Source organism: Panthera pardus, unplaced genomic scaffold, assembly GCF_024362965.1.
Source record: "Panthera pardus isolate Hobbes unplaced genomic scaffold, ASM2436296v1 HiC_scaffold_22, whole genome shotgun sequence".
NCBI classification, from domain to species: domain Eukaryota; kingdom Metazoa; phylum Chordata; class Mammalia; order Carnivora; family Felidae; genus Panthera; species Panthera pardus.
In genome coordinates, this window is record NW_026526788.1 from 68783704 (window position 1) to 68798166 (window position 14463).

Here is a 14463-nt window from a genome sequence, read left to right on the forward strand (position 1 = left end):
GGGCCACGCGAGGGGTAGGGCTGCTGCTCTGGCACCTGGAAGGGCAAAGGCCTTGAAAGTTTGTTGCTGTAAATGAGACTGTTGGCCATAAAGCTTGTTGTTTGCACTTTGAATCTGGTGACTTATGACCGGCGGCCAACCAGGTAATTTGAGGGCTGACTCTGCAGGAGCTCTGGCAGGAAGGCCCCTTTCACAAAGTTTCAACTCACTGTTTTTCTCCTGCATGGGTGATGGGGGCCTAGCACTTTGTCCAGACTATCTTTTTACAGGCTCTCTTATCAAGTCCCATGAACTTCTGGTGCTGAGTCTCCTGATCCCCGTTCTCATAATGAGCAACACACTTGGGAAGCCTTGAGGGGTGTTTTTTGAGACAAGGTTTTCCTCAGGGTAGGGCTGCTGGGCTGTGGTTTGTTGGTAGATTAAGGTTGACTGTGTCAATCTGAGACCCAGTGGGATTTGTCACTGCTGGCTGTCAGCCTATGGGTGGCTCAACTATCCTATGCTGTCTTCATGGACCGAGTTAAGAGGCTTGTGGTATTTAATGTAATGAGGGCTTTTTTGTTAAATCCTACTCACCAGGGCAAGGCCTGGCACCCTAGGGCTCTCTGGTATTTATGAACTGAAATGGCTCTAGTTGAGTTGCATGGTGTCTCCACCAAGCACCAGATACTGTCACCTTCAGTCTTCTTGGAGGCTTTTTCTCCCCCACCTTCCTTTCAACTAAAGATGGATCCTCTACCTGCATCAGAAACACCCCTTCACTATTTCCCTTCCCCAGGTATCATGCTTGTCCCACATCAGCGCCTTTAGTCATACTCTACCTCTGCCCCCACATCTGGGTGTTCCCTTCCCCTCCCCTCCCTTCTCTGTGGAAAAAAAAAAAACAAACCAGAGACAGAGATGACAGTTGAGAAAGATGGTTTGACAGAATCATGGTTAGAATCCTAGTTGGGGACTTATTAGCCATTGGCCTAATTGGTGGGGTCATCCTCCTTGATTGACCCTGGAAATGACACCATTGGCCACAAACCTAGGGGATCAAGAACCACACATCCTTGAGAGTCTAGTCTCCACACAGCCCCCTTCACCTAGTCCAGTCTACACTTGCGTCTCCCACACTGAATCCTTCTGTAAGTGTGTTCAGTAGGCTCTTGGCAGGGGGTAGGTCTTCTAAGTGTCTCTCTGCACATGGCAAAGTGCTGGGCACACAGTTGGTCCAAGACCTTTGTTTTCCTTTTTAAAACGAAATATGTAATTTTATAAATAAAGTATAGAGGGTAAATCTCTCTCTTGCCACATGGAGCTCTCCAGTCCACCAGATTCTGCCAACACTGGTGTATACGCCATTAAGCATTTGTTTACTGCCTGGGGAATTGGTTTTATCTCCTCCTTGACCGTGAAGTCCCAGCGTGCTTTCCGCACGCCGAACACACTGCCTGGCACATAGTAGGTGCTCAAATATTCAAACGCTTGTAGAATGAGTGACCCTTGAGCCCCTTCAGGTCAAGCTGCTTGGTGTGGTCAACGTCATGGCATGTGGCCCCTGGCTGTGGCGTTTCGGAAGAGGACTCAGCCACCTCTGCCCCATCTGTGTGTGTAGGAGCACACTGGGTCCTTGTGGGACTGAATGCTGCAACCTGTTTCCTTCAACAGATGTTCCTCCCTCGTTCTCTCCTCTGAACTTGTGCCATTGGTAAGCAAAAGGAACGAGTGGCTCGCTGGGACCTAGAGGGTTCCTGCTGGACCTCAGGCTCTGTGCAGGGTGTAGTAGACCCTGAAGGCTCAGACAGCTACTGCCTGGGAACACTCACAGCCAAGGCGTCCACTGAGTCACAGGAAGCTTTCCTGAGGCCCAAACCTCAGGATAGAACGGAGCCGCCTCCGATTCGTACAAGCCTCCTGAGCTCTGGTTCCTGGAGCTTTCCCTGTGTGATTCAGCAGCAAAGCTATTACCCATGGATATGCATTAAAAACATCCTGATTTATTTATAGCGTGCTTGCTCGCAGGCCAGGAAAACCATTTCAAGCCTAACCCTCCCCCTCTCCCTGCCAGCTGCCTTACAAATTGGAGTTGTTGGGTATGGCCTAGCATTTGGGCGGGGAAGTGCAAGGCGTGTGACCTTGATATCGCTTTCCTGTTTTAATTAAACACTCACAGAATATTTCCATGCTGTGGAAATGACCGCTCAGTCACCCCCCCCGGGACTTCATAGGGATCCCCTTTGGGAATACAGTCTCCCTGCTCTGTCCTGCCTGACCCCGTGGAGAGGAGGCAGCCCTCTGCTGTCTGCCTGGGGACATCGCCTGGTGTGTGTGCCTCCGAGCACACTGGGTACCAGGCCCCAGATGGAGAGAGCGGTCTGTGTCCAGTGACCTGGAACTGCTTGCTGCAGAAGGCTAGCGTGAGTGGTGGCCTGAGCACCTGGGCAGCGGTGACTGGCTGGAAAGTCAACTGCCATCTCCTAGGTCAGGATCTTACGCCAGCCTCTTCTCGGCTCCTTGCAGTGAATGTTGAAAGGTGCCCTTTCAGGGCCCCTTTTGGCCCTGTGACTCAAACTTCACCTTTGCTCTCTTTATCTGCTAAAGAAATGGATGAAAAACGTTTCCACCCCCAGCGCTGCTGTCCGAACAGGCTCACTCTGTGGCTAAGAGGATTGCACACAACGCGAGCGCTCAGAACGGCCACGTTCATTCAGTGTGGCTTTGGTGGTGGGAAGGCTGCACTTGCAGAAATGAAGCTGAGGCCACGTTCTCAGGCACAGGCACATGAATTGTCAACAACCGAGGTGGTGGAACTTTCTCGATCAGCTGCCTCAGGCCGAGGTGGGGTCATTTGGAGCTCTTGTTTGTTCTTGGGTTTTTGCTCGTCTTTTTTAAAGCAGTAAAGCACACGTATTTCACGTTAAACAGCGCCTACTCTCAAGTTACCTTCTTGATGAGACTTGCTTGAAAACTTAACCCCTGCTGTCCACAATCCTCTTCCCTGATTCTATTTTTTTTTTTTAATTCCATATACTATATAATCTAGTCATTGGTCAGACTTGTCAAACTCCCCAAGAAAATACAACCCCACAAGGGCAGGGTTTCACTGCCATGTCCCCAGCACCTGGAATGACACCAATATACAGTCAAGCCCTTAAATATCTCTTGGCTGAATGATTGAATACTTGAAATTTTCCGGGAAAATCCACTCATGATTTCTCTTCTTCCATACATCTTTTCATATGAGGAATATACTTTCAGAAACACAAACACATAGGCATTTGTCCAAGTGGGGTTTTTTTTTTCTTTCTACTCAGTAATGTATCATAGAGCCCTTTCCACATCAGTACATACAGATCTGCTTTATTCTTTATAATACCTGCCAAGAGCACACTGTGTGACAGTGTTCTGATTTATTTGGTTACTCTCCTATCAAGGTAGGCTTTCCTGGTCTCCCGCATTATAAAAAAAAAAAAAAAAATTCCTGTAGATGTAACAATAGTGAACAGAATAGTTGATACTTGATTCTATACACCAGGCACTGTTCTAAGTACTTTACAGGTACATTAACTCCTTTAATCACGAAGAAGATATTTTCATTGCCATTTTACAGATGAGAAACCATACAGGGGCACCTAGGTGGCTCAGTCGGTTGAGCATCCAACTTCAGCTGGGGTCATGATCTCGCTGTTTGTGAGTTCGAGCCCCGTGTCAGCCTCTGTGCGGACAGCTCGGAGCCCGGAGTCTGCTTCGGATTCTGTGTCTCTCTCTCTGTCTCTCTCTGCCCCTCCCCAGTTCGCACTCTGTCTCTGTCTCTCTGTCAAAAATAAAGATTAAAAAAAAAAAAAATTTTTTTTTTTTTTTTAAAGAAACCACACAGAGGTTATCTAACGCAGGTAACAAAAACGTTCACACAGGGTAGGGGACCACATTCCTAACCAGTACCTTGAACAGCCATTTGTAATATATTTTATAGAACTGATGTCTTTCTACAGGATGAGTTACTAGTAGGGTCATTAGTTCAAAGGGCACACATTTTAAATTGTGTTAGAAGGCAATGAGCACGTCTTTAAGGAGACCGCACCTAATTTACGTTTCCCTAACAGTGCATTTTATACTATTTCATCTTTGCTACTCTTATGGGTGGGGGAAAAGGCATTTCATTTAAATTTGCATTTATTAAATGCTAAGCAAAGATAAATGTCTTTCTCATAAATAATGTTTTGCTGTGAACATTCTGGTTGTGACCTTTGCTTTGTGTTTTATTGTGTTTGTTGTGTTTTGTTTTTTGTTGACTTCTAAGCATTCCTTATTGAGGAAATGAGCTCTTTAGATAGGCAAAGTATTTGATACTTTTCCCAGTTTATCTTTGTCTCTGGTATCTTTCCTGCAAGGCAAATATTTTTTAAAATTTTATGTAAGCTTGCCAACATTTTCATTTATGGCTTCTAGGCTTTGTGTCTATCTCAAGTCTTCCTCCTACCAGAATTATAAAAAGAAAACATTCTCTTATACTTTTTATCCCCAAATACTCTTACGGTTGTCATTGTTTCATATTTAAGTCTTTGATCCATCTTGAGCTAATTTTTGTTGGGGGGGTAAGACAGTGATCAGCTTGATGTCTTTTCTCTGAATGGCTAACCAGTTGTCTTGATACTTTTAAGTGAAAAAAAAATCTATCTTTATTTGAAATGCAATTTAGTATATGTGAATATATCCCCTGGGAGTTTCAGGATCATTTTGTTCAGAGTTTTGTGTATTCATGATCAATAGAAAACTTCTCTAGCTCTATCAGAAGCAAATGTGGTAATGTTGAACTCTCTGGTCCCCCCTAGCCCCAATTCCTGTTGGTTTTCAAAACTTTTCTGATTCTTGGGGCACCTGGGTGATTCAGTCGGTTGAGCCTCTGACTCTTGCTTTTGGGTCAGGTCATGATCCCACAGTTGGTGGGTTTGAGCCAGGCATCAAGCTCCGTGCTGACAGTGTGGAGCCTGCTTGGGATCTCCGTCTCCCTCTCTCTGCCCTACCTCTGCTAATGCTTGTCTGTTCTCAAATTAAATAAATAAACTCTAAAACAAATTTCTGACTTTTATTAATAAGCTTTATTTTTCTGGGTGGACTGTATTTTTTTAAATTTTTTAAATGTTTATTTTTGAGAGCGAGAGACAGAGTATGAGTTGGGGAGGAGCAGAGAGAGAGGGAGGCACAGAATCCAAAGCAGGCTCCAGGCTCTGAACAGTCAGCACAGAGCCTGCTACGGGACTCAAACTCATGAACCATGAGATCATGACCTGAGCCAAAGTGGGAGGCTTAACAGACTGAGCCACCCAGGCACCCCTCTGGGTGAACTTTAGAATCAACTTTTCATTTCCCAAGTAATTCTGTTGGTTCTTATTAAAGTTACATTAAATGTATAGATACATTTAGGGATATGGGGTCCTCTTGACTATCTCAAGCATGCGTTTCCAGTTTTCAAGCCTTTCTTATGTCCCTCAGATCTAAACTTTTTAAATAGAGACTTTACACATTTATTCTTTTTAAAAAAATGTTTATTTTTAAGAGAGAGAAAGAGAGAGATGGTGAGTGGAGAAGGGGCAGAGAGAGAGGGAGACATAGAATCTGAAGCAGGCTCCAGGGCCCGAGCTGTTAGCAAGGAGCCCAACGCAGGGCTTAAACCCGTGGACCACAAGATCATGACCTCAGCCAAAGTCGGACGCTTAACCGACTGAGCCACCCAGGCGCCCCTACACATTTACTCTTATATATGCTATTGTGAATGACTTTTCCCCCATTACTTTTGAATCAGCTATTTGCATGAAATAAAGTAAAGCTATTGAGTTTCTAGCTACCAATGTGGTAACTAGCCACGTTATTGAATTATTTCATGGCTTCTAATTGCCTCTTATTTCCTTAGAGAGTTTTTAGGACTCCCCTCTCAGCTGTTTTTTTTTTTTTTTAATTGGGAAATATGACAACAAATTTTATCTCAGATATAACCGAATGTTGGCCCTTCTGACCTTTACATCATTTTAAATAGCATGAGTAGCTGAGATTGACCCTCTTTTGAAGTCAATGCTTTTCCAATATCAGGGTTTTCTGACTGTTTAAGTTTTAAGAAACAGGATCATATCTTTTATTTTTGAAAAGCAGAAAACTATATTTGATGCAGAAGAGTAAACTGGTGTAAGAAAAGGTGGAAAACCCTTAGCTCCAGACCTCTGAAGATACTGGTGAAGGGTCTTGAAATAGAATGCACATCTGCTTCATGTTCACTGCATGTTAAGGAAAAGTTATTTTCATGAAGCTATTTGTATGTTTGTAATGTTCTATTGACCTTTGCCATTACTTTGGAATTTGTCTAGAAATATTAACTATGTGGTTAAGAACTGAGGTGGAAGCTTCCTACATTGGAGGGGGAGGCAGGGATTTAGGGAAACTAACAATGGAGCCTGGGCAGGTGATTTAAAGCCCAACTAAGAAAGCATAACTTTCATATACAGCCTCCTAAATAACACACAGGCCCCTCTGGAGTCATTATGAGTCGTAAAGGCTTGTGACCTAGTCCCTAGAAGAAACTAAGTGATTCAGTACAGAAGAATGTGTTAACTAATTGGGAATAAGAACCTGGGGACTCTGGTCTCCCTTTTAATGAGCTGTCTATCACCACAAAATGAGTCCATACATGTAGGGGAACAGAGAAACCAATTAAATCCAAATTAGTATACTATTCTAGAAGGTAGATTTTTTTTTTCCCCAAAAGCTTATGATTGCAATTTATATCTCGTTACCACACAGAAAATAGTTAGTTCTTCAGGCCTAAAAGCAAAGATAATTTGCCTTATTGTTCTTTGACACAATTATTTTTTCTAGGCTGGATTTCCTGCTCACTTACTACTGTAGATGACATCATTTGATAAGATTCATCTTGTAGAGTATTTCAAGCTCAGAGGTATATACTCATCCTGAGTAGTCCTGGGTATGTGTTAGAAATGCCTCCTTTTCACTTCCTACCATTCCTAACCCAATACTGTGCCAAATACTGATATGGGAGTACCTATCTCAATATTGGCCAGAGTGACTTTTGATGATCTAAGATTTGGGAGTTTGAGTTTTAGGAAGGGAAACGTGGTCTAACAGAGGATTTAAAGCAGACAGTTCTAAACCAGAAAACTGGCCATTTATTCAAGAACCACTCATCAAAAGCTAACTATGTGCCAGAAATGGTGGAGGCATTGGAGATACAATAGTGCACAAAACAAAAATCTCTGTTCTAGTTAGAACATCAGTTCAGTAGGGACAACGGATGATAAGGGACTAGGACTATTTCAGATAGTGAACAGTATCATGGAGAAGAGAAAGCAAGGTTCTGTGGTGGTGACTGGAGTGGAAAAGGCAATATTAAGTAGGGTGATCAGAGAGAGTAAGTCTCTGAGGAGGTGACATTTGAGTTGACACTGTTTCAGATCCGGGGAATAGTGTTTCAGGCAAAGGGAAGAGCAAATACAGAGGCTTGAAGGGAATTGACATATGGGTGGAAACCTGAATTCATGTAGGAAAAATAAGATCTTTCAAAGAAAAGGGACTACAAAACAATATTTGTAGGTTGAAGATAACCTGAAAGCTTCATGGCAATAAACATAGTTGACCAAAAACTAGAATAGTAGAAGGGTCCATTTGGGGACTTCATTCACAGAAAATGAGACTTCATGAAGAAATGGTGGCCCAAATCCTCAAAGGAGCAAAACTCAGAGCTGAATATGGGGTAGTCATAACCTAGACACGGGGGCTGGTCCTGGGAGCTTGCAAGCAGGTATAAAGGTGGAAGGTATCCTTCAGCTAGCTTGGGAACTAAATGTGTCAGGAGCCAGGAGACGAGTGACTTCATACCACAGAGGAGGGAAGACCCTGGAGGGAGCCAAGGGGAGGACTGGGGACAAATGGACATCCTGGTGGAAGGGACTACAGCATGTCACTATCACCACGTCAAAAAGTGAAGGAAGCTTTCCACCTGGGGCCATCCTAACCATTTTAATGTGTAGTATGGCTTGCTCAACAATCTGTAGATGACCTGGAACAGGCACTCCTATGTACGGTGTAACACAGCTCTCTTTCCTCTTTGCCACCTTCACACTTTCCCCTCCTCCATTCCTTCCCAAATAGTGATATAAAGAGAGAAGGAAATGCCGCCACATCAACTCCTTGTGGAGGGTTCCACTGAATGACTGAACCAGAATTGTAATTTGAATGACAAAGGACACGTGACAAAAGAGACAGTAGCTTTTCTCCTCATTTACTTGAACATATCTGGAAATTGTAATGGATTCTAAAGGTTGGGATGGTAACCAGAGCTTCCCAGTTCAGTAGTGGTGTAGCCCAAAGGTTTTACCATCTCTTGGGCTCTCAGCTTCTCCCAACTGAACAATGAGAGAGTTATGTGATATAGTTGCAAATCCTCTCTAGCACTAGCATCATAAGGTTAAAAATATGTGTATGTCTTAAGAAGGCTATCCAGACTACTGAATGGGAGCAGGGGAACCTGGGTCGCTCAGTTGATAGAGCATCTGACTCGATCTCAGGGTCACGAGTTAAGGCCCACACTGGGCTTAGAGCCTACTTAAAAAAAAAAAAAAAAAAAGAGAAAGAAAGAAAGAATGGGAGAAAATATTGGCAAATCATATATCTGATAAGGGTCTAGTATCCAGAATATGTAAAGCACTCTTACAACTCAACAACAAAAAGACAAACCACCCAATTTAAAAATGAGCGAAGGACTGTAATAGATCTTTCTTCACAGAAGAAATACAAATAGTCAACAAGCTTATGAAAAGATGTTCAACATCATTAGTCATTAGGGAAATGGCATTTCATACCTAGTGGGATGGCTATTATCAAAACCCCCCAGAAAATAGTAAGTGTTGGTGAGGCTATAAAGAAATCAGAACCGTCTATTGCTGTTTGGACTGTAAAATGGCACAGCCATTGTGGAAGACATTTTGGTGGTTCTTCAAAAGGTTTAAATATACAATTACCATGTGACCCAGTAATTCCATTTCTAGGTATTTACCATAAAGAACTGAAAATAGTAAAATCTGCATACAAATGTTCATAGCACTGGTCACCATTGCCAAGATGTAGGAACAACCCCGAAATCTACCAGCTGATGAATGAATCCATAAAATGTCTGTCTACACAATGGAATGTTATTCAGCCATAAGAAATGAAGTATTGATATATGCTATAACGTGGATAAACCTTGTAAATATGCTGAGTGAGAAATGTCAGACACAGAGAGTCCCATATACACGATTCATTTATATGAAATATTAAGCATTTCTAAGTCCATAGAAACAAAGTACATCAGTGGTTGCCAGGGGCTGAGGAGGAAGGGCAGAGGGGGACTAACTGCTTAAGGGGCACTTGGGGTTTTTTTTTTTTGCGTGATGAAAATGTTTTGGACCTAACTAGACATGATGGTTGTACAACATCATGAATGTACTAAATGCTGCTGAATTGTACATTTTAAAACGGCTGGGCGCCTGGGTGGTTTAGTCGGTTAAGCATCTGACTCTTGGTTTCAGCTCAGGTCATGATCTCACAGTTCAGTTTGTGAGGGGCTGACAGCATGAAGCCTGCTTGGGATTCTCTGCCTCCCTCTCTTTCTGCTCCTCCCTCCCCCCCCCCCCCCCCCACCGCTCTCAAAATAAATAAACTTTTAACAATGTGGAGAGGCAGAGAGGAGCTGTCTGATATTCTGCACATGTCCTATTTGAGTTCAATACCTGATTTACAATAGCAAACAAAGTGAGTAAGCTATTTCACTTGACAAACAGATATATCTCTCAGTGACTTCTCCAAATAAAATCCCTTGCCAATGCAAGCAAGGTACTTCATTCTCCTGAAGCTGTGGGCTTGGCTTTCATAAGTATCTCCCTTGTTTGTATCCAAGTGGCCAGTCTCATCACATCCATGGGCTGTGTAACTTCAGTATGTCTGAAAGGAAGGCTTAAGAATTGACAGACCATGGTCCAGATTAATCCAGATGTCTTTTTGTTCATCCCATACCAGACTCTTACTGCTTGGGCCTCTAGTTAAAACTGAGGATTCGTAAAAATCCAGTGTGTTAGGTTTTCTAGGGAGCACAAAATCTGATGATCTCGTGATCGTGGGTTCACATTACCGTGTGGTAACAACCAGCCCGGGTCGACAGCAGGTGCTGACTTTGCTCTGGTCACAGGTTCTGTCTCTCTCCTTGCCTCTCTCTGTGGTATCTGCCCAACTCTTCGACCACTCTCCTCCCCGCATCCCTGGCTGCCACCTGCCACAGAAATTTCACCTCTAGCCCTTCTTTTGAAGACAAAGTTTGCAAAATCGCTTGTTAAAATGTAAATCTGCCGTCTGCAAGAAGGGAGCAAAAGTCCTCAGTGTGACAGGCTGTTCTCATAGGTGAGAAGGAGAGTGAAGGTAAGAATCTCTTAATTTGAAGGTGAGATTAGGACAGAGGAGAGAATCCCAGATCAGAAGATACTAGGCTTGTGGCAGTGTCCCCAAGCTCAGGAACCGGGCTGGCGGTGGCAGGATGGGTGAGCACAGAGCAGGTCTCTCCTCGCTTCAGCTCTGCTACCTGCTTTGTCAATTTCATAATTTTCCCTGGGGCGGCCCGCCTCCCCGCCTGGGGTGGCTGGCTCGTGCCACTTCACAAGTCCAGGACAGGCTGGATTCTAAAAATCCCAGCTTTCACAATCCTGGCAGGCGGTCACAGTAGGTAACACCCCCAGTCCTTATGTGACCTAGCACCTGTGGGGCCTTGCCTTTGTTTTTGTTTTGTCGTCTTTTTCTTCCCCTAAACACAATGTGGAAGACACCAAGGAGTTGGGGACAGTCATCCCAGTCTCTGGAAGGTCAGTTTTCCTCCATAAAATGGAAAAGGGACTGCTCCAAATTCAGGTAATAGCCAATCAGGGAGCAGAAAAATGCTAAAATGGCTGAAGCATTCTTGTGACCATGCCTGCTCCCACACACAATTCCTGAGCTCGGTTAGCCTTTGCTGGGGTGGAGGGAGAAAGTTCCAGATTCCAGCTAATGGCAGCAGCCCCAAAGTTCTCAGAGTTCTCAGGGCAACTATGATCTTTATCTGATAAAACTTGTTCTCTCAGGCTTGCTTTGTTCTCTCAATTTTAAAGTGGGAATGTTTGGTCTCATCTCTGAGATACTATTCCATAAGGCACTGCAGTAAACTTTTTTTTTAATAGAATTTATTGTCAAATTGGCTTACATACAACACCCAGTGCTCATCCCAACAAGTACCCTCCTCAATGCCCATCACCCACTTTCCCCTCTCTTCCACCCCCCCGCCCCCCCACCGTCAATCCTCAGTTTGTTCTCTGTATTTAAGAGTCTTTCATGGTTTGCCTCCCTCTCTGTTTGTAACTATTTTTTCCCTTTCCCTTCCCCCGTGGTCTTCTGTTAAGTTTCTCAAGATCCACATATGAGTGAAAACATATGATATCTGTCCTTCTCTGACGGACTTATTTCACTCAGCATGATACCTTCTAGTTCCATCCACGTTGCTGCAATGGCATGATTTCATTATTTCTCATTGCCAAGTAGTATTCCATTGTATATATAAACCACATCTTCTTTATCCGTTGAATCTTAGAGGTGACAGTAAAGGCAATTCAGAATTTGTGTTCTTGAGAACACTCAGATGTTCCTTTGCCGTCACCTCTACGGTTCCAGCCAGATTCAGTCTCTTTGAACTCCAAAGCTAGACTCGGGATGAAAGAGGGGTTTTGCAGATTTTGATGGGGAAGCGGCAGCAGGAAATGCTGAGTGAACTTGGACAAGTCACTTTACCCTTGGGAGCTCCGATTTGCTTATCTGTAAAATGCTATGTCATGACATTGGTTGGATTAAATTCCACGATTTTCGCAAACAATCCAGTCTGAAAGCTGTGAGGCAAGAGATGGGAGAGATGGCCTTAGCCAGAGTAAATTCCTAGGACTTGCCCAAACACTAGCTCCTTCTACTAGAGCAGTTTGAAGCCAGACATCGCTAGAAGCTACAAGAAAAGCTGGGTTGGGGAAAAAGCTTTGCTGCTTTCAGTTCCCTGAGATCTCCTCCTGGCCTCAATCTTCAGTGCTCACTTGCTACCATGCATCAGGTGCATTTTCCAGCACCCTTTCCATGTACCTGGCTGACATTGCCTCCAGTAAAAATGGTTTCTCCAAGGCTCCCTGGAGGAAAGGACATTGGACACAGCAAGCTGAGATGCTGTTGATCCCTGAGACTCTCCCGATGCTTCAAGAAAGAAAGCAATGAGCAAGGTGTAGCTGGTCAGCAGGAGACGTCATTCATGCAGAAAGCTTGATTTTTAAAATCTGCTCTGTCACCTCTACAGAGGTTCCCTGTTCTGTTTGTTTTGTACTAGAAAAATCCAGCCAGAAGAGTCCTTCCTGACCCTTGGTCTGACTGGGCAGGAGAAGCTCTCCAGGGTGCCCTCCTCTGACAACCAGCTTAGTTTGGATCCAGAAAGGCTCTTCTAGGCCCTGTTGGGCCAAAAAAACAAAAAGGCAATCATTTTGCAAAATTGTCTAGGAAATGATTAACCTGTTTCCTTTAATCCTTTCTGCCTTGTGGGAGGATAGTCAAGTTGTGGCCAGGCGGGGTGGGGGGCGGGTAGAGAATGTACTGTATTATTTTCAACTTTGCTGAAGTAAACGGTAAGAGAAATTCTGTCCCGAGAGAAGTCCAACCCTGGTTTGTTGGAGGGTTAGAAGTGCGCGAGTGCACGCGTGTATGTGTGTGCGTCCTTTTGTAAACACAACTATCGAGTAAAAAAATATATATATGGCCATTTCCTCTAACTTTTTCTTTCTTCTTTCTTTTCTTTTTTTTTTTTAAGGCCTGAATTTCCTGCTGCTATTCACAAAGATGCTTTTTATCTTTAACTTCTTGTTTTCTCCACTTCCAACTCCGGCACTCATCTGCATCCTGACCTTAGGAACTGCCATCTTCCTGTGGCTGATCAACAGACCGCAGCCAGTCCTCCCTCCTGTGGATTTGAACAACCAGTCGGTGGGAATCGAGGTAACTGACCAATCCTCTTTCTTTTTTTTTTTTTTTTAATTTTTTTTAACGTTTATTTATTTTTGAGACAGAGAAAGACAGAGCATGAACAGGGGAGGAGCAGAGAGAGAGGGAGACACAGAATCTGAAACAGGCTCCAGGCTCTGAGCTGTCAGCACAGAGCCCGATGCGGGGCTCGAACTCATGGACCGTGAGATCATGACCTGAGCCGAAGTCGGACGCTTAACTGACCAAGCCACCCGGGCGCCCCTCCTCTTTCTAGTTTGATCAAGCGCAAAATGTAATCCAAGTCCTTGGCATAACTCAGGAGGAGAATCAGGTATAGCGTTGGAAAGGAAGCCTTTTAGGTTAACCATCGCCAGAAAATCTACAAATTTCAACTTCTATTACTGGCGTACTTTCTTTTGTAACAGCCATAAAACCACAGCTAGGTTTTAGGATGCTAATAATCTGGATCAGGGTTGGTCAACTACAGCCCGTGGGCAGAATCCACCTTTATGTGAGCAGCTAGCCAGCTAAGAATGGTTTTTACATCTTTTAAGAGATGTTAACCAAATAAAAAGAGATGTGCACCACGAAGCCCCAAGTTTTTACTATGTAGCCCTCTACGGGAAAATTTTGCTGACCTGTTATCTAGGCGATAGAGCCGGTGTTGGTGGCAGAAGAAAGCCGTCATCGAGATACCCAATACCTGAGAATGGTAAAGAGGTTATTTCCTGAAGTTAAATTCTGGCTTTGGGTCCATATTCATTCTTAAAACTGGCAGAAGCTGAAGAGGGCTTTTCGCCTCAATTCCCCAACTTTCAGCAAGTCACACAGCTTCCTACCTCTCTGAGCAAAGGCAGAGCTCCCAGAATGTTCTCTTCCTCATTTTTCACATTCATTCCTTTTCAGAGAAGAAAACATTTTTGTTCCTTTATAAGGCTAACCTCTTCTGATCGTTTCAGGAACTTCTTTCCTCTGCTCGAGAATCTCCTCCAAGCTGCCTCCACTCTCCACCACCCCGCTTTTATCCTGGGATGTCTGCACATTCTTCGTTGACATCTTCCTATGCTGCTCATCCCGCAGCTTCAGATCACCACCTCCTTTCAATCCTCCCGTTTTCCACCAGAGTTCTTTAAGAATAGCCTGTCGATGTCCTTTTCTGACCATTGACCCGCTGAGATCTCACCTGTTACTACCATCTCCCCCAAACTCCTCTGGCTCACGCATAACCTAACTTCAACATTCAATGATTTCTCCTTCAGCCTTCCTCTCACTTGACTTGAGAATTCATCTTTCTTAAAACTTCTCTTTTTGTCTTTCACAATATCCTTCAGTGAGATCTCTTCCTAATTGCAAGACAGTCTTTGTCACTTAGCTTCTTTCTTCCCCCTCGTCTAGAGTTTCCATCTC

The 14463-nt window shown here is 44.0% G+C and overlaps 1 protein-coding gene across 3 annotated transcripts in view; it reads left to right on the forward strand.

Moving 5' to 3' along the window:
* ACSL5 (acyl-CoA synthetase long chain family member 5) overlaps positions 1 to 14463 on the forward strand; it is a 43840-nt gene that overhangs the window by 5426 nt on the left and 23951 nt on the right. For all 3 annotated transcript variants that reach the window (XM_019459438.2, XM_019459436.2, XM_019459437.2), the window contains exon 2: positions 12884 to 13068. In XM_019459438.2, coding sequence (XP_019314983.2) covers positions 12913 to 13068 — 156 coding nt within the window. In that variant the 5' untranslated portion in view covers positions 12884 to 12912. The remainder of the gene's footprint in view (positions 1 to 12883; positions 13069 to 14463) is intronic.